The 17,727-nt window shown below is 45.0% G+C and overlaps 1 protein-coding gene across 1 annotated transcript; it reads right to left on the bottom strand.

Annotated features, from left to right (window-relative positions):
• Positions 1–161: 161 nt before the first annotated feature.
• Positions 162–17,369, bottom strand: WEE2 (WEE2 oocyte meiosis inhibiting kinase). The gene is made up of 16 exons (XM_077783346.1): positions 16,928–17,369; positions 14,063–14,262; positions 13,499–13,547; positions 11,788–11,960; positions 11,028–11,149; positions 9,613–9,759; positions 8,761–8,862; positions 8,349–8,434; positions 7,267–7,437; positions 7,039–7,181; positions 4,664–4,700; positions 3,732–3,792; positions 2,673–2,813; positions 1,966–2,053; positions 1,357–1,445; positions 162–327 (listed from the first exon to the last, which is right to left on the bottom strand). The coding sequence occupies exons 1-16, from the start codon at positions 17,258–17,260 to the stop codon at positions 281–283; spliced, it is 1,989 nt and encodes a 662-aa protein (XP_077639472.1). The 5' UTR covers positions 17,261–17,369; the 3' UTR covers positions 162–280.
• Positions 17,370–17,727: the final 358 nt, after the last annotated feature.

The raw sequence follows: 17,727 nt of genomic DNA, 5'->3' as shown, positions 1-17,727 counted from the left end.
GATGGGATCATTTTCAAAGAGTGATTCTCCATGTATATATTCATCAGCTCAAGAATTGATACAGCTGCCTGAGGTACTTCTCTTAAGAAAAAAGAAAGTAATCCAAAAGATCATAACAGAGACAAAGCACATGGGAGAACAAAACACACAGAAGTACCCTCTAGGTAACAAACATTTTATTTATTTCTTAAAGAAACTACAGCAATACATGTGACTACAGGATTACGAAGCACTGAAAAACCAAAGGAATGAAATGGCCTGGATCCAAGCATTAAGGACATCACACCTTTTCTCTCACTGAGCCATCACTCAGAAAAATCACATTATCTGAAAAGAAATTTAAAAAATTAATCTTGAGCATTGTTTTGCCTTGTTGTAAGTCTTCCCACCATGAAGCCCAGGTATTTGCGCTAAAATAAGTTGCTAAGATGTGGAATTTGGAACAGAATAATAGTTGATAAAATGAAGCAGTGTCCAAGACAAGGTTCCTTCTCTATCTCCCCTGAAAGTAGGCAATTCAAGGTGGCTGTATGTACTACGAAAAAAAGTGTGCTAAAGCTGATGAAAAGTTGTTGAACAGCAAAAGATACTAAAAAACATTTTAAAATAATGGTTTAATTATTTGATTACAATCTCCATCAGTTACAGCTTATTTCCCTTTTCTTCTGTCATGTTCACTCTGCACTATATACTACGCTATATATACCATGTCAACAGCCTGCAGGACTATGGGAAGCTCCTTCTTCATCAAGTCTGAGGAATTTCTGAAGCATCTTGAGACTGGGCCTCTTAAACAATAAACCATTAGAATACTAATTTAAAAGGAAATCTGCTTCTCCCTTATAGCACTGCTAGCTTTTGAAGAGGTTGCAGAAACATCCAGGAATATGGCTGTTCTTCCTTTTTTCTTCACCTTCTTTTTACTCTGTCCTAGTCTTTTTAGGCATACAAGTGTAACAGAAATGTTTGCTCTACTACCCAATTAATTTATCCCTCACTCAAAAGCAACACAGGACCAGCTCTATCTACAATAAGGATGCTGCAGGATGCTCAGGCTATTTAAAGGCTCAAGGAAAAAATTGAGCTTCCTAGTTTTCTTTGTTGTGTCAACACAAGGGACAAGTCTACTCCTTATCCATTCTGTGGGGTAAGCAAATGACACCAACAGTTTGCAACTGGATACTCTCTGAGTTCACAAGCAGTGCTAGAGGAAATCTGGTACACACTATCCATTCTCTCAAAATCCCTGAGTGTAGATAGTGAGGATGAAGACTAACCAAACTTCATTTCAGAGGTCCTCCACACTCTTTTAATTTTAAAAAGGGCAAGGGGCACCTTGCCTGCTTTGCTCCTTACCTGCTATAATTGTTGTGGCCTGTCGCCTTACATTGTTTTTATCTGTATATTCACCATAATCTATCTTCCCTTCTACAAAGATTCGAGAGCTGAAAAAAAAACAAGAATTTGATTTTGGTCAGAGACCTGTGTGGCTGTTTTCCAATCTGTAATAATACAACAGTTTGGATTAAAATGGGATACTTAAGACCATGTGTGCCAAACCCCTGGCCATGGGCAGGAATACCACCCACTAGATCAGGCTGCTCAAAGCCCCATCCAGCCTAACTTTTAACACTTCAGGGATGGAGCATCCACAGCTTCTCTGGACAACCTGTGCCAGGGCCTCAGTACCTTGACAGTAAGGTTTACATCCATATATCCAACCTAAATTTCCCCTCTTTCACTTGGAGCCTGTAACTCTTTGTCTTATCACTACACTTCCTTGATGAAAAGGCTGAATTCAGAATCTGATTCAAAGTACACAGGCTTTTGTATCAGTTCTTTGTAGCTGCTCTGCTAACTTGTTTTATGGCACCTGCATCTTACTATAGTTCCTGGTCACCATCATTATTACAGTAATCCATTATTAAGGCATTAAATCCTCAGCCACATTTGTTATTCACTTACCCCTTCCTGACATACTGATAGGTGACATCCCTGAGGCCTGGTCTGAAGACAGAGATCCTGTGCCATGTCGTCTTCTGACTAATATCACCTAAGGTACATAGAAGTAACAGAGCTGGATGGAAATCCTCTTTGTGATACAAGACTCAGAAATTAGTTTCAACACATTGGTTTTCTCAAATTATGAAAAGTGATCTCCCACTTAACCCAGAACTAGAAGTTCCAGTCATCCATGTCCAAACAAATTCTTGTGCAGAAGCCCAGTTCAAACCAAGACATCGCTTTTTCCATAAGGCAGTGCTCATGCTATTAACATTTCCCCCCCTCCGACACTCTATACTGAATAGAATCTAGAGAATGAGATAGCTGCAGATGCAAACTGACGGCAGTTTCATGAAATGACAGAATCAATGAGAATAATCTTCTCTTCATTTTTCTCATCCTGAAATACAAGAGTACAGAAGCTGCCATGCCTCTGACAAACCCCACCAGTGACAAACTGCCCACCCAGCACACTCTCCTCTCCTCTTGAGGAAGGTCAACAGCAGATCCCTCTTCAGTATTTGCTGCTGAAGATCAGTAAAAGACACACAGATGCACCAGCATCTCTGCTGACCTCAAAGGAACCTTCCTGCACACCAGAGATTTGCAATTGTGCTGCTGCTGGCCATGCAGCCGTGACCTGGGACATGTTGCTTGTGCAGACTCACCTCCCTGGCTCACTTCACTATCTCCTGTCCGCCACATCTCATTGGTTGCAAGGGAAAATATGGTAACAGGATTTTTTCCTTCCACTTGCCTCATGATAGGGTCCTGTCCAACCCGACCAAGCAGCTGAACACGATTCATGGCTGAAACAAGAGACACCAAACAGACAGATAAATTATGATGCATAAGCTTCTAAGCATGGCAAACCATGGTCAGCAGCTTTTCTCAAGGGCCAGGATCACACCTTTCTGCACCTCCTGAGCACTTTTTAAGCTCTTGTGACACTTGGCTTTTTCAGACCCCAGCAGATGGTTGACTGTGTCTGTACTGTCATTATCACTGTGAACTAACTGATTTAAAAAGACAAAGGTTCTTTATTCTTTCTGTACCATTTTATCTCTTTCACAGACACATCCATGTATCACTTGAGACTAATCTGCATTTATCTTGACTTTTGTTTCATAATGCTAAAACACAATGCACAGCAGTACCTTTGAATCAAAGTTGCATTACTATACTCCATCCTCGAATAAGTCAGTTTTTACACCATTACTGGGCCTAGGCAGACACAGTCTATCCCTCTCCATGTTCAAGGACAACTGGAAGAGGTCAGGGACAAGTATCTCTTGTGCACAATGAGTATGTCAAGTGAATAGTGAAGGCTGAAGTAAACCTGGAGCACGTGCTGCTGGGCAGCAGCACACACACACACACAAGTGCCCCAGGGGTCTGAGAAACAAGCACACAAGGCACCTGAAGGCAGGTGTTAGAAACCATGCCAACAGCAGACCCAAACCACAGCCACAGATAAAGCACACCTGCCCTATAGAGTGACAATCCTTCTCGGGGCTTTCTTCTTTTCCCCCTAAAGTGCTGCTTCACCTGACAGGGACCAGACAGGAAGCCACTCAAGACTATGTGTGCTTGAAACAACACATTCTTAGGTGCTACACTGAGGAGCTACTATTCCTACCTGCTTCTCTCTTGCCCTATTTCAGACATTCCAACACTAAGATAAACACAATGACTAACAACTAAATTGCATCTCAGGAGGTACTTACATCTTTCAAGTACTAATGAGTTAACCGTATCAGATTCACGTCTTACAAACTGGCGTAGCACCTGAAGGAACAGAGAAAGATGAGTTTCCAAGACACAAACTACAAACAGCATTCACAAGCCTTTACACCTTATTTTCTGAACACTTGCAGAGGTTCTGCAAGTATGTTCATTCCCAGGTAACTAATGGGGGACCTGAGGAAAGAAATCTGTTCAGCCAAATGTAGCTAGTAAGGTTACTTAAAGAGTACCTGGTTAAATCAAGGTTAAAGAGTTGCCTAGAAAGAAGTGTGGCCCAAAGGTATACCTCCAGCAATTATTTTTGGGACATGCAATAACTACTGTTTTTCTGTAATACATAAGAGGGGAGGAGGTTCATAGGAGAATACGTGTTTAGTTTGAGCTTTATTCTTTGGAAACAAACAGGTCTGATGGTTCTGCTTCGTTTCAGAGATTAACCAGGTGTACCCAGAAAGCACATCCATCCACTGGAATTAGCAATGGATGCACTGACACCCTTGTTCCCAAGGCAAATCTAGGACTCAAAATTCTTAGTACTGCAAGTGGGAAAGCTGTAGAGGAACTGCCATTTTTCTAACAAATACTCCACCCTAGAAGAAAGCAGCGCGGGGGGGAAAGCTCAGAAACGCTTCAGCTAGAGGTCCATGCGCAGGAATTGGATAAAAGGCTCATTTCCTAGAACAAGCTGTTCCAGAGCTCATATTCTTTTTCCCGAAGAGCAGCCCCGGGGCCGGCGGGCACGGCCGGGCGAGGGTTGCGGGGCGCTCGGCTCTGTGCGCCCCTCCCCTTCCCGGGGCAGCGCCGAGCGCAGTTCCGCGTCCGGAGAGTCGCTCCAGCCTCTCGGCGGGGCTGGAGCTGCCGCTCCCCCAGCGCCCCGAGGGCACCGGGCCGCCGCAGCCCCGCACGGCCCTACCTGCCACGCCGGTCGCCGCCACATGCTGCCGCCGAGCCTGCGGAGGGAAAAGCGGGGCTGAAGCAGCGCCCCACGGACCGCCGGCACAGCCCCGCGCCTTCCGCGCCGCTCCCGCCGCCGCGCTGCGCCCGCGGCCGGCCGGAACAGGAAAGGGCCGGGCGGGCGGTTCCCGGCGGAAACGAGCCCGGGACATGGGGCTCGCGGAGGGGGAAAAATAAGCAACACAACTCCATCACTCCATCGTCGGTTTAAAAAATAATAAAATCTTTATTCGCACGAAACGACAGGATCTAGCGGTTAAAAGCCAGCATGTGCAACAGCATAAAACAAACCAGTAAAACCTGGAAATAAGCGAGTTACCAAGCGCTGCCTCATAGCAGGGCAGCGCTCTGTCCAACCAACACAAACAAGCGACAAGGATCCCCAAGGTTACATTTGGCGGGGAGAGGAGGAAGGGTGTATGAGATCTCAAATACGAAATACCTATCACCGTTAACATGGGCAACTCCAAAGAGCTGAAAAAGCCCTTTCTAACTGCACCACATGTGAGATACTGGTGGGGAAATGGGTACAGACAGACCCAGCACCAACACACTGCAGTTATCTCCCCCACATAAACAAGGAGTCCTCCCCGATTGACAGAAAACGAGTCGGGCAGCAGGGACTAACTAGTCTGTTAAATCACACCCAGTTACAAAAGTTTTGTTGCTGAAATGTGAAAGAATGTTTTTCTTCAACTCCCACTCCTTAACTCAAAGTATTTCCTATTACTCTGTGTCCCCCCTCAGTGAAATGCCACTCCAGCTGCATCCTGAGCCCCCCAGGACAGCTGTGTTATCAGCCTGGCTCTTGATGTGTAGCTAAAACTGGCTGCCATAGCCTCTGCCTACTTGCTCCTAGAAGGGGCCAGCTGTAGATGCTGTCTGCCTGTACAGCCATTATCATCCCTCTATAGATACAGTCAGCCCAAGTGTTAAGACCACAAAATCACCAATAACAGGGCCCAACTGAAGAAAGAGGGAAGTGAGTAGAGAAAATGCCATTCTTTTGTCACAGCAGAGTTACACTGAGTCTATAGCAAGGCCAATTACACAAGAAATTAAAAAGGTAGAAGACTGAAGACAACCTTAAATATCATTATCCAACATTTGAAAGCCAGTCATTCTTTTCTCGGCCAACATCTCATCATAACTAACAGGGGAACAAAAAAAAAAAAAAAGACAGGGAGAGAATATGGGGCATTGGTCTGTGCAGACCCTCTGCTTTCACAGGGCCATTCAGCAGTCTTTGAACAACACAAAAATTCAGAAACCCAGAGTAAAGCTAAACGAGCGACAGCTCTTCCCTCCCACCAGACGCTTGCTCTTCTGCTTAGAAGAGGTTTCAGACTCTTGTAACTTGGCACTTCCTAAGGCTTGGTCCTTCATGAGGGTCTGGGCAAGGCGAGCTGCTTTAAGTTCCCTGCAGGGGGGAAACGGAAGGAAGAGGAAAGGAAGAAAACCATGTCATGCACGAATCCCCATCAGCTACAGAAGCAAACTATTAACAATCTTGCACAAGCGGGTTACTGTAATACTCCAGCACTGCTGGAAGGGGGAAACTTCTCAGCCCAGAGGGTAACAATGAAGATTACTGTAGCTGTCTCTAGAGTTTGTTTGAAAAGGTAGGAGCTCTGAAGATTTACCAGAAGAAAACTATGTATCATGTCAGCAACACACTGGCGCCAGTATGAGGAACACCTAGCTCAGTTTTTCTCCGTTGTTTCAGACAGTTATGAATGCTGAAATTTAGATCAGTATCATCTCATACATATATAATACCTAAACAAAGGCAGATGCTTATTTTCCATTGCTCTTCTTTCCTTTCTGGTACTTACTGTTCTTCCAGAGCATTCACTCTTCTGTCTACACAGAAAACCTACTCCTCAGCTGAATACTGCACTTAGTGGGCAGTTCTTGGATCCCAGTCCCCAAAACGCTACTGCCAACAGCAGTGAGAGGAAACAAGGGGGAAAAAGGATATCTGTCACCACCCAATATTTCTTTTCCTTCTATGCTTAGCCCACTATCTCAGTGCATTATTAATTCCTCATCTGCCCACTGGCTGCAGGTTGTATCACCAGTGGCTGCAGGAAGCACACAAGTCTGCTGTTGTAACTCAGCCAGCTCCTCTAAGCCAGAGCTGAAGCATAGCTGCTGCCTGGGCACTGCAAGTCCCTGTTTTACATCCCCATCATCCCCCCAGCTCCAAGGCATGGGAACTGGCTGGGAATTCCTGTACATGCATTCTCCCAGCACTACCACCCTCCATTTAAAGCTGGTGACCAGCATGGTCATGCCCACGACCTTTCCCATCCATGTCCAAGCCAGGCCTACCTTTCCAGCATGGCAGTCTTGCATTTCTCCATATTTAGCTGCTCCTGGAGCTGGACAGCTTTTCCACATGAAGGACGGAGAACAGGGTGTTTGGTGAGAGCTGTGGCAGAAGGTCTTTGCGCTGGATCAGGATGGATCATGAGCTAGAAGGCAAAGGAGTTCAGAGTTTAGCATTCCTGTCACATGCCAGCTGCAAAAGCCACCATCCTGTCAAGACTACTTCCTCACCTTAAGGAGCTCAAGAAAACGGTGGGGAAGCTTCTGGGGGATGGGTGGGACATTGCCTTGGCGGATGTGGTGCCACAGGGCCCCGTTGTGAGGCAGCGGTGCTGTCCCAGCTGCCAGAGCCACCGTGAGTGCGAGGGCAAAGATGTCTGCCTTGGGCAAGTAGCAGTATTGCTGCAGAGAGAAGGGAAAGGTGTTAGAAAGGAACATCTTGCTACACCAAGCAAAGGTGAGTTGGGGTAGGAGCTCAAAAAGAAACAGCCAAGCAAGTGTGTGCATATGGCACTGCCTTCACCACCCCAGTGAGCTGGTTTCTCCTCTTCAGGATGAAAACATAGGCAGCAGGCCGTACCACTAACCAACACCATTGGCTGTCACCCAGCCATGAGGACCTTGCAGGCCATGTTGAGATCACTGCAGTAACTCCAGAGGATGGCCTAACAGATGTGTACCTCCAGCCTCCATCACAAGGCAGTAAGCTAGCCATGCCCAGCTCAAACCAAAGGATGCATCTGATACATTGGCCCAACAGTTCCTAAATTCACTTGCAGCACAGGTACTGTCCCTTCAATACCTGAACAACACATCCAAGTTGGTTGTTCAATTCCGATTCCCTTTCCATTTGTTGGCCAGAGTGACAAAACTGCAGTCAGTTTAAGAGGTGTGCTGTGCCTCCCACCTCTTTCCACTACTTGCTCAGTGTTTGTTTTAAGAGACATCTGTCTGGGTAAATATATTCCTCAATAATCACATCCAGTAGTTTCATCTCAACTGGACACGCAAATCAAATGTCTTCAAGCTGATAAAGTTTTTGTCTCACTGATCCCTTAAAGGGAATAGTTGCAATAATCCAATAATAGTTACTTAGGAAGTATTTACATATTAAGCAAGCATTTACAGGATAAGACCCACACCACTATTGTTCATGATAAAGTGCTAATTTCACAGATTTCACAGCCAGACCCAACAGAAGAAAGAGGAGATAAGGTGAGGAACAAGTTAGACTAATGACTGCTCTACAGCTGATCTCTCCCCACTTGCTCTCCCACCCTGTTCTCCCCACCGCCCTGCTCTAGCAGTTGTACCTCTTGCAAAATCTCATTGGCCAAAAAGCGTCTGTCTCCTTCCTCCACCTGAGGGTTTGTTATTGATGTCACATGTCCAAGGTCACCTGAGACAAAGAACAAGCAACTGAAATGTAATCAAGCAAACTGAAGTCATTCTCCAATGAAAGCCTGCTTTTTATAGGCACCAACAACGAAATACAGAGCAAGAGAGCAAGCCTGCTCCTAACTCAGGAATCTGCACTTGTGAACAAGCACATGAATTCTCTGTGACTTATCTTCTTAGAGGAATTAATTCTGGTGAGCAATTGGAGCATTCCTGACTATCCTATCAGTTTTGTGTGCAAGTCTCTTCAGCCATAAGGCACAGCACTCTCAGGCAGTAATGGGCAGCCCTAATCTTAGGCCAGCTGTAAAGTAGGCTAAAACCTACCAATCTTATACACCACACCAGGAGAGAATTCATCTTCACTGTCACTCTCCTCCTGCCCAGCAGGGCCTGAAACTGCCAGCTTGTGACAGATGAAGATATTACCTGCAAGACAGAGAAGTTTAGCAACAGCATGATACCAGTAGTCAGGCTGCAGCAGCCTGACAACTTTGTCAAAATCCTACCTGTCAAAGTAGTTAAACTTTGCAGCCAGAGAAATGATGCACATGCTTCCCACCCTGTAGTCAGCTTTCTGCCCAGCTCACAGTCAGCCACACAGCTGGCATAAGACAGTCATATCTTGTGCATAAAATATCCTAGTGAAATCAGCTTTCCCCTCCCTCTGCCCTCTAAGGGAGAAGCATCATTTCAGCAGGAAAAAGGAGCTCCCCTCTAAGAATATTATGTATGTGACAAAGGGGAAGCATTGCCTTGGAGGTGGCCATCCTGAGCTGCAGAGAGGAAACTTCATTACTATTTTTGCAGGAGCTCAATCCCCCCAAGGTGGATAAACACACAAAAGCCAAGTGTTGTGCAACAAGACAGCAGTAAATGAGGAAGTCCCCATCTTCCCTGGCAGCCCTGCTTGCTCCATCAGTATGAAGGTGATTCCTATGAGCTAGGATTACAAAGGTCATGAGACAGGAGTAAAATGCTGCCAACTATCAGAGAAGGCTCAATTTTAGAGCAGTGTAGTGGCACAAATAATAATAAAAAAAAACATACACAAGACAAGGGGAAGGTCTTTTCTTTGGAGCACTACAATCAGTCCAACTCAGAAGGATTTATTTCAGGCTCTGCCCCTGAGGGTTCACTAGGAAAACCCTCCACAAAGGAGGAGGACACTATACTTACTAGGTTTGATATCCAGGTGCACAAGGCCAGAGTTGTGGATGTATTTTAGTCCCATGGAGACTTGCAGCAATATTTCCTTCAGCTCTCCTTCTGTGAAATACTGCCCAAGCTTTGCATTTTCCAGCAGCACATCCTGGAGACTCCCACCTAGGAGAACACAGTCAGTCTGAGACCTGACAGAGATTTTTTGGAACAGCATGTTTGAAACAGCTTAGCTGCCCAGAACACTTGGAAGCTTGCTAGTGACAAACCCCAACCACAGCAGCTCTGTGTGCTCTAGTGATAGCCACCATTTGGCTTCAGCCTTCCCACTGCCCTGGAATGCCCAGCCTGCTGCTCAACACAGAAGAACAACTGCAGTTCTACCTCCAACCCACAGCTCTACATCCTGCCAGGAGGGCTGACCTGTTAATGATGCTGATGCTGTTGCTAGTGAACAACAGAAAAATTAACTGCTTCTGCTGTGCTTAGATGCAGAAAGCAGGTATAAGAATGGTCGAACAAGGAAATTGAGCTCCCAATAGCAGATTTTTGACTGAAAAGCATTAACATTCAACAGTTTTGTGGGTCTGCATCAAGACACTTTGGATATTTCAGAGCTAGAAGGTATCAGCCTTTGTCTCCATCTCCAAGCTTATTTTTCACCACCTCTCTTTTAGCCTCAGATATTCAGCCACCAGAACACAAGAAATACATCAATGCTGCAGCAATGAGCACCACATTTTGTGGTTGCCTCCACTAGATTTGGAAGCAGTACTCCAAACAGCTGTCACCACTCTTCATTAAGCCCCAAGACTACAGGTGCAGTCAAAAGATGAACATTACATATTTGCCTTCAGCAACTCTCGTAGCCAAAGGTAGCTTTTCCAATTTCTCTCAAGCAGTGGTATTGCCAAGGGCAAACTCCAGTAGGAGTTTACCACACTGCCTGCAGCACCCCATTTATACTTTGCCTCATCATTTACTCTATTCCTCTGCAGCTGTAAACCTCTTTCTTCTAGTCAGGGTGCAAGGTGCCTTCATCCAACCAGTCACTACCCACCTCCAGTAAGAGGAGGTTTTGCCAAGATACATGGCCCTTAAAGTCAGTAGCTCTTGAGTCACTCATATCAGGTGTCACCTGGACAACCCCAGCACAGCCCTAATCATCAGAATGGGGAATGCTTTTGCAGGCCAGCTAAAGCACAGAAGCAGTTTTCAAATCCCAGAAATATGAGGGTATTCACTGCTTCTAAAACATTAGCACCACTCAGAGCTTCATCTAAATATTTATTATACACCCTTACTGGATTCTCCACAGAAATGCAGCCCCAGGGCAGTTTGCTTTCTTGTAAGCCAAAACACCCACATTTAAGTACAAAAGAAGGCAACTTTGCCCATGCTTGATCTCAGCTTGAATGCTGTCCAGCTCTTACCATTGCAGTGCTCATTCTGGATAATCATGTGATCATCCTCTGCCCAGGCCGAGTAGTAGCGCACAACGTGGGGGTGGTGTCCCAGGACAGCGTGAGCATAAACCTCTCGCAGTGCCAGCTGCCTAAGGAAGCACACATGGAAAAAGCTGAGGTGACAGACTGCCAGGGGCTGCTCAGCACAGGAGAGGAGCCCTGCTTTGCAGCCTGAAACTCCTGAGCCCCTTTGTTCCCCCTTGCTCTCAGGTTTTGACAGACAGACTGGCTCTCACAGCTGCTGAGGCAAAACCTGCCCTTGCTCAAATGCTCTGAGCAGCTGTTAAAAAAAATGATTACTAAACAAGTTTTTTGTTAAAGAGGCAAAGGTAGCAGCTTCAAAGACTTTGCTTTAGCATACAAGACGCCACAAACAGATAAGAGTAGTGCTGGCCATACAGCACAAGGCAGGGACAGCAGTATGTCTGTCAAATAAACTTCCTGACAGTTATTGTAAAGAAATTGTCTGGATGGACCCAAGGTGTTCAGGTATTCCATCCTCTCACTTTCCAGTCCATGTGACTTCTTTCCCATGACATTTATATACAATAGTTGTATCATGGTATCTTCCCCCACGCTCCCAGCTGTTACTTAAAAGTGCAGCAGTAGCCAATTTTTGCTCATGCCACCCATCAGATACTTTTAGATCCACACTCCCTCCTTCCCATGACACCTCTCAAGAACATGCCCATCATTTCAACTGTCAGTTTCCAACAAGCACACTCACTCATCTGAGGATCCTGCCAGAGGCCTTTTGGAGCGTTTGATGGCATAAACACATCCATCAAGGCGTTTGATGCACTTGTAGACAGAGCCAAATTCCCCCACGCCAATTTTTTCTAGCTCCAGGAACTCCTTCTTGTAGCGGGAAACCATATTGCTCGCTTTCAGAGTATATCTCTGCAAAGTCACAAAAACAGCAAAGACAAATAGGAGTTGAAAGACTTAATAGCTGTCAGTGTTCTAGAGGTGTGCAACACTTGCTCCACATTGCTCCCTCTCCTATTCTGGGGGTTCATCCAGGCCTGTGTGCAGGTACTTGGCCAGTTCTTGAAATTACCTTTCACTTGTGTTTTTTCTGACCACTTTAAGGCTACCTTCTCTGGTTTGGCCAAGTTGCAAGGCTGTTTGGTTGGTTTTACATAATCAGGACTTGTTAGCTATAGAGGTAGAAATTGTAGTTAAGGAGAAGTTTAGTCTAGTTGGCTGTATATGCCTAAGCTTCCTTGGGTTACTGCCATCGCATCCCTTCTCCTGACAACCCAGACCAATTCCTAGACCCACAGCTGATGGAGTCAGGCAGGGATGAACAGCAAGCAACAAATTACTGGCCTAAAGACAGGACCTGAGAAGACCTTAGATCTATTGCCTATTTGGAGCTCAGGAGAGGAGCTTGGTGTGTTGGCTTCATGCAACCCCAGCTGTGTGTGTTTACCCTGGCAGCTGAGGTTGCCTGCAGCCAAGGCCATTCTGTATCAGCTCAGGCTCTGCAGGTTTGAAGCACCAGCTGTTGGCTAATGGTAGATTAGCTGGTCTCAGTGTATTTGTTTGTATTCCCACTGATATCTCACCCAGAGACACTTTTCCACGAAGGGCTGGAAGCTGGCAGAACTGTTGGAACATAATTATTGCTACAATAATGGCCACTAGGGATCTAGGAACTGCTGGTACTGCTGGGAGAGTGATGCATACTGGCAGGGAAAATAAGTAAAGAAAAGATAAGCACTGGAGCATGAAGGGAACAACAAGGGTGGACTAAGTGATTTTTCTCCATCCCTTACAGGGACAGCAGCTCATGTTGCACAGTGGTTTTCACAAGCCACTGCTGTGATTGCTGTAGTTTATGGTACAGAGGAGGAGGTAAGAGTTGCTCCTCACAGTCAGGAAAATGTGGCTCACATGAAACAGCAGCCCTTCCCAACATGTTACATTTCATAAGGCAGCTGTGTTTTACACTATTTTAGGAAGCTTGGCAGTAAAAATACCTCCTAGTTCACAGTTTTATACCTATATTACATACTCAATCTCATTAGCACTCAAGCAGAATAATAGTTCAGTAATTCACAAGTTACTTGAGGCTTTCTTCTAAGTAAAACAATAATTGTGGCAGCCCCGGATGTTGCCCGGTAGCAGATTTGCTCTGCAGGTGTAGTTTTTCCATGGAGACCGTTTGCCTGCAATCCCAGTCTCCTCGGCTAGAGGGTACCGTTATCCTTCCGTAAGCCTGGCTATTGCAATTACAGGGAACAATTCCACCTTTTCCAAGTTTGTCATCTTAAACAAATGTTAACAAAACATTCATCTTAGACCTTTTCTGTCCTAGGTATTCATCCTCTGGCACGAGGCCATGGTTTATACTCAATAACAAATTCCATCGAACACCAAGCTTTTACAAACATCTTATTGACTCTTTGGGAGGGAAGTGTACAGACACTCACCTTTGTAGGTTGCTCCTGTTTAATCTGGCTTCCTGGATGAGGACCATTCCTAGAACAGAAGATTGGGAAAGTCTGTTGTAGCATTTCAGTGCAGAAATCCAACTGGGTTTGAAATGAAAACATCTTTCAAAGGAACCTCCAAGCCTTGCTTCACAGCCTAATAATGTATTTTATAGAGTTGATAAGCAAGTTTTTAGTTGAGGTCTTAAAGACTGCAGTCCCATGTTAGGAATTCTTTGTTTCCCTTTAGCAGGCTTCCCCAAAGCAATTTTAGTACTGCCCATAGGACAGGGTGGCATTGTCCAGAGGCATCATTCTCCTGGCCTCCTCATTACTGGTGAAGTTGCATCCATAGCACTAAAGAGAGCTGCTGATCCCCCACTCACCTTTCTGAACAGAGACAACAATTGATTTTTATTTCTATTTCTGTTACCTTTATACATCTGCTAACATTTACTCTACACCAATGAATACTACAGAAGGAGATGATTCATTGTTAGCAAATAAGTCCAGATAGGTAATAATATGCAAATAAGCCCAGTCTGCTGCCTAAGAGTAACTCACAGCTCTCCTCCAGCCTTCCGTTTGCCATTAGGCTGAAAGAGCATTTGTCGATAGGACTCTGGTGTAAAGGGATTAATGTTGACAAGAGAAGCTTGAGAAGAGTCATCAGAGTCGGCACGAGGAGTGAATCTCAGATGTCGGAGGCCTTTGGCTGGGACCTTTGTTGCAGATGAAGGAAAAGCTGTCTTTGATAACAAGCTCTGTATTGAGAGACGAAAAAATAGGTGGCAAATAAATCAGGACTCTTTTTTTTGTTGCCATTTCAGAATAAAATTCTTGCTCTCCTATAAATCAAGGAGAACTCAGCTCCACTCCTTGGCATAGCTTAATCGTTAAATCCCTGTGTCCCTAGTTCAGTCCCCACAGTTTTCATTTTCCACAAAGTATTCCATTCTTTGTTCAGCCCTTTCATATTCTATTCTCTGCTCACTGGGGTGAGGCCTACAGTGCCATTTTGGCAATCACAGACCTCAAGAGGAGCCAGCTGCTCTCCTTTCCCTCCTACAGAGAGGTAGAAATTGCATCATATGTTGCATTAACATGGAAGACCTAGTTCTGCCAGGCACAGACCATTGCATCAGTTCAGTCAGGACAGGTTTGTCAGGAGATGAGCTAGAACACCAGACAGATTTTCTAGCACTAAGCAGCATTAGGATAGGGGAAGTTGATAGAAATATTTTTTTTCTATTTTTTTTTCCTATGGCAAAGCAAAAGGAATTCATTTCTCCTTATGAATAAAAACAAGAGCACCATAAATTTAAGTTCAGAAAGAACCTTTGGATCTTCCGTAGTTCACCTTGCCACAGAACACAGGCCACTGTGTTTCACTCACTAGTCCAGAACCTTGGGCCATGAAAAGCATAGACACCAGTTTCAAGCTGAAGACAAATCTACTCACTCTGATTTGACTCCTCCAGAAACCATTAAAAATATGCTTTGACTTGTTTCAGCTTCATGATAGTGGTATAAGGCCTAAAGGATCATTTAACATAGTAGTTTCTTCTAGTTAAAAGCCCTTTAAGAACACAAGTCTCCCTGTTGAAGATTAAGGTACTAATATATTTTCAATTCCACAGTGTTATCGCTATTATGATCCTGGAGCCACATCTCCACTCACATCTGATGCTCTGTCTGCAGTTTTAGTCAGGGCTCTTCTCTCTCATTCTATCACTTTCAAATGCTCTAAAGCCAATGTTCCCACATTTGTCTACAAGCAGATTTCAGCCCTTTTGAGCCCATCTTCTGCAGCATGCTTGAAAAACAAGACCTTTATCCCAGGAGAGAAAGGAAAAGGAATTGTCGATTTCATGCAATTGCTGCTTATGGGCATAACAAAATACAAGCAGCATGTTTTGAGTCATCCAGCCAACATGTTATCTACACAATGCACACCCTGAAAGCAGCCTTCACTACCTGCGGCCCATCTGGGCTGGAAAAGACTTTTATACTCATTTCTTGGGGTTTAACCCCAGCCAGCAACTAAGCCCTCTGCTTTTGAGCCCTTTGCTCACAACTACATTGCCTTCTTCAGTGGGATGGGAAGCAGAAATAGGGAAAAGCAAGGTAAAGCCTGTAGGTTGAGAAAAGAACAATTTAATGATTAAAATAAAATATAATAATTATTATTACTATGGAAAGAGAAACAAAACCCCAAGATAGATGAGTGATTCACAATTGCTCACCACCTGCTGACTGATGTCCAGCCCATCCCTGGGCCCTAATCAACCCTTCCTGGCTAATTTCCTTTTGTTTATATGTTGAGCATGGCATTCTATGGAATGAGCTTTCCTCAGGTTTGTTCCTGGCAGCTGTCCTGGATATGGAGCCACACAGCTGCTGGTGCTTCTGCTCACTGGCAGAACATGGGAAACTGAAAAGTCATTGCCTTTGGGTAAACACTACTCAGTGTTGCTATTTAGCAACACTGTCCTTAAGCCCAAAATCACAGTGCAGTACCACTTACTAGGACAAAATTAACTCCATACTCATGTATGTAAAGGTGAGATTTAGGGAGATTTCTTATAGAGGGTCACTGCAGGAAATTTTTGAGTGATGCCCTTTAGACTGCTTTCCCCTAGAGAGTGGCAGGCCATTCCTCAGTAAATATTGCCACACAGTCAATCATAGGATCATCCTTCTCTCCACATAATCAGATTTTTTTGGAGGAGGACAGAAGTCAAATCCTAGCTCAGAGCCATTAAAGCACTGATCACCTGTGTACCACTTAAGCAAAGGAGCAAACAATCTACCAGTAGAGCAGGAACACTGAGAGAAAACCAACAACTACACTTCACTGTAGGTCTGGACTGCTTGGAGCCATGCATACACCAGAAATTACCTAGGAACAGAGGAGCTGGTGCCAAGTCTCCACCTGTGCTTACTTGAGACAAAAAGCAGTTGAATTATACTCTCTCCAAGAAGTTACACAAAAAACAGGGGCTGGCATCATTCTCCCAAGGAACTGGCTCAGTGGCTAACTTGCATTTTAGGACAGTGACACAGGAGAAGAGAGGCTAACTTCCCTCCACAAGTACACATTGTTTTGCTGCCCCTTCCACAGAGGATTTGCTACCCTGAGAACACAGTTCTGCTTTCCTCAGATTCACTGAGCAACTGTTTCACACAAAAAGAAACACCGTGGCACCAGAAAACAGGCTGGTTGGAGCTGATCAGTCTTGCCGGGCAAGGTAGACATCTCAGCCTTGACACCAATTCCAATTTTCAAAACAAAATCCATTAGCATCCAAAAATGCGCTGAACAGAGCAGCAAGTGCAGCTGCCTACCTCCAAGCTCCTCCCAAACAACAAGCTTCTTGAAGGGAGATGCATTTATCTCCTACAGATGTACTACAGACCTGCCATTACCTTAGGAGTGTGTGGGGTGTCACAAAGCTGCAGCTTTTTCCAGGTGATGTGCAGTGGTGTCTCAGGTTTACTCCAGCTCTTGCTCACAGATGGGGAAGACTTCAGGGTGGGACTCATCCAAGCTTTTGTTCTGCTCAGGAAAATCTCACTAAGCTTTCTCTGAGGGGTTGCTGGCAGAGGACTGCTCTCTTGCCATTTCTGGAACTCTGAGCTTCCTGGGGGGCTCAAGCTCAGGGAGTCCTCCTCATTTATACTTCTTTCTTCACTCTCTTCACCACAACTGGAAAAGTCCAGTCGCTGAATGAATTCATTGTTGTTGTCCCAGTCACCCATCTTAGCACATGGAACAGAACAGGTAGAGCTGATACTGGCCTGTTTTGTTAGAGGAACAGAAAGACAGCATTATTTACAGATAAACTATCTTCTTCCTCGCTTCATCAAGGGCATCAGTTCTGCTCACCACACTCTGCAATCCCACATACACAGAAACCTTGGTCAGTGTAATTCGACAGAATTGGTTAATGAAGAGCACCCCAGAATTACCAGGTACAAAGCCATTCAGCTACTGCTCACGTAAAAAGAGATTTTTGCTTTTTGTCTCATTGGCATAAGTCAGATACAACTCAGAAGCCACTGCCTTTGCCAGTAAGTCTCCCAAAGAACTCCTTCATCCCTTACTCTCATCACACAAGGAAACACATAATAAAGAATAGCACACACAAGCTCCACTCACTCGCTTCTACATTAAATTTCTCAACCAGAGAGGGGAGAAAAATTCCATGCTACATACAGCTGTAAAA

Source organism: Lonchura striata, chromosome 5 (assembly GCF_046129695.1).
Source record: "Lonchura striata isolate bLonStr1 chromosome 5, bLonStr1.mat, whole genome shotgun sequence".
NCBI lineage: Eukaryota > Metazoa > Chordata > Aves > Passeriformes > Estrildidae > Lonchura > Lonchura striata.
The sequence above is the reverse complement of the archived record's forward strand: the minus strand, read 5'-3'. Positions and strand labels throughout refer to the sequence as shown.

What these genes read in the sequence shown, in the direction of transcription:
- WEE2 (XM_077783346.1), bottom strand. Translation starts at nt 17,260, where the DNA reads ATGGGTGACTGGGACAACAACAATGAATTCATTCAGCGACTGGACTTT. An exon ending in CGGAAGGCTGGAGGAGAGCT is followed by an intron (nt 13,548 to 14,062) that starts GTGAGTTACTCT and finishes CTTCTGTTCTAG; the next exon opens with GAATGGTCCTCATCCAGGAA. An exon ending in TGGTGTGGTGTATAAGATTG is followed by an intron (nt 8,435 to 8,760) that starts GTAGGTTTTAGC and finishes TCTTTGTCTCAG; the next exon opens with GTGACCTTGGACATGTGACA.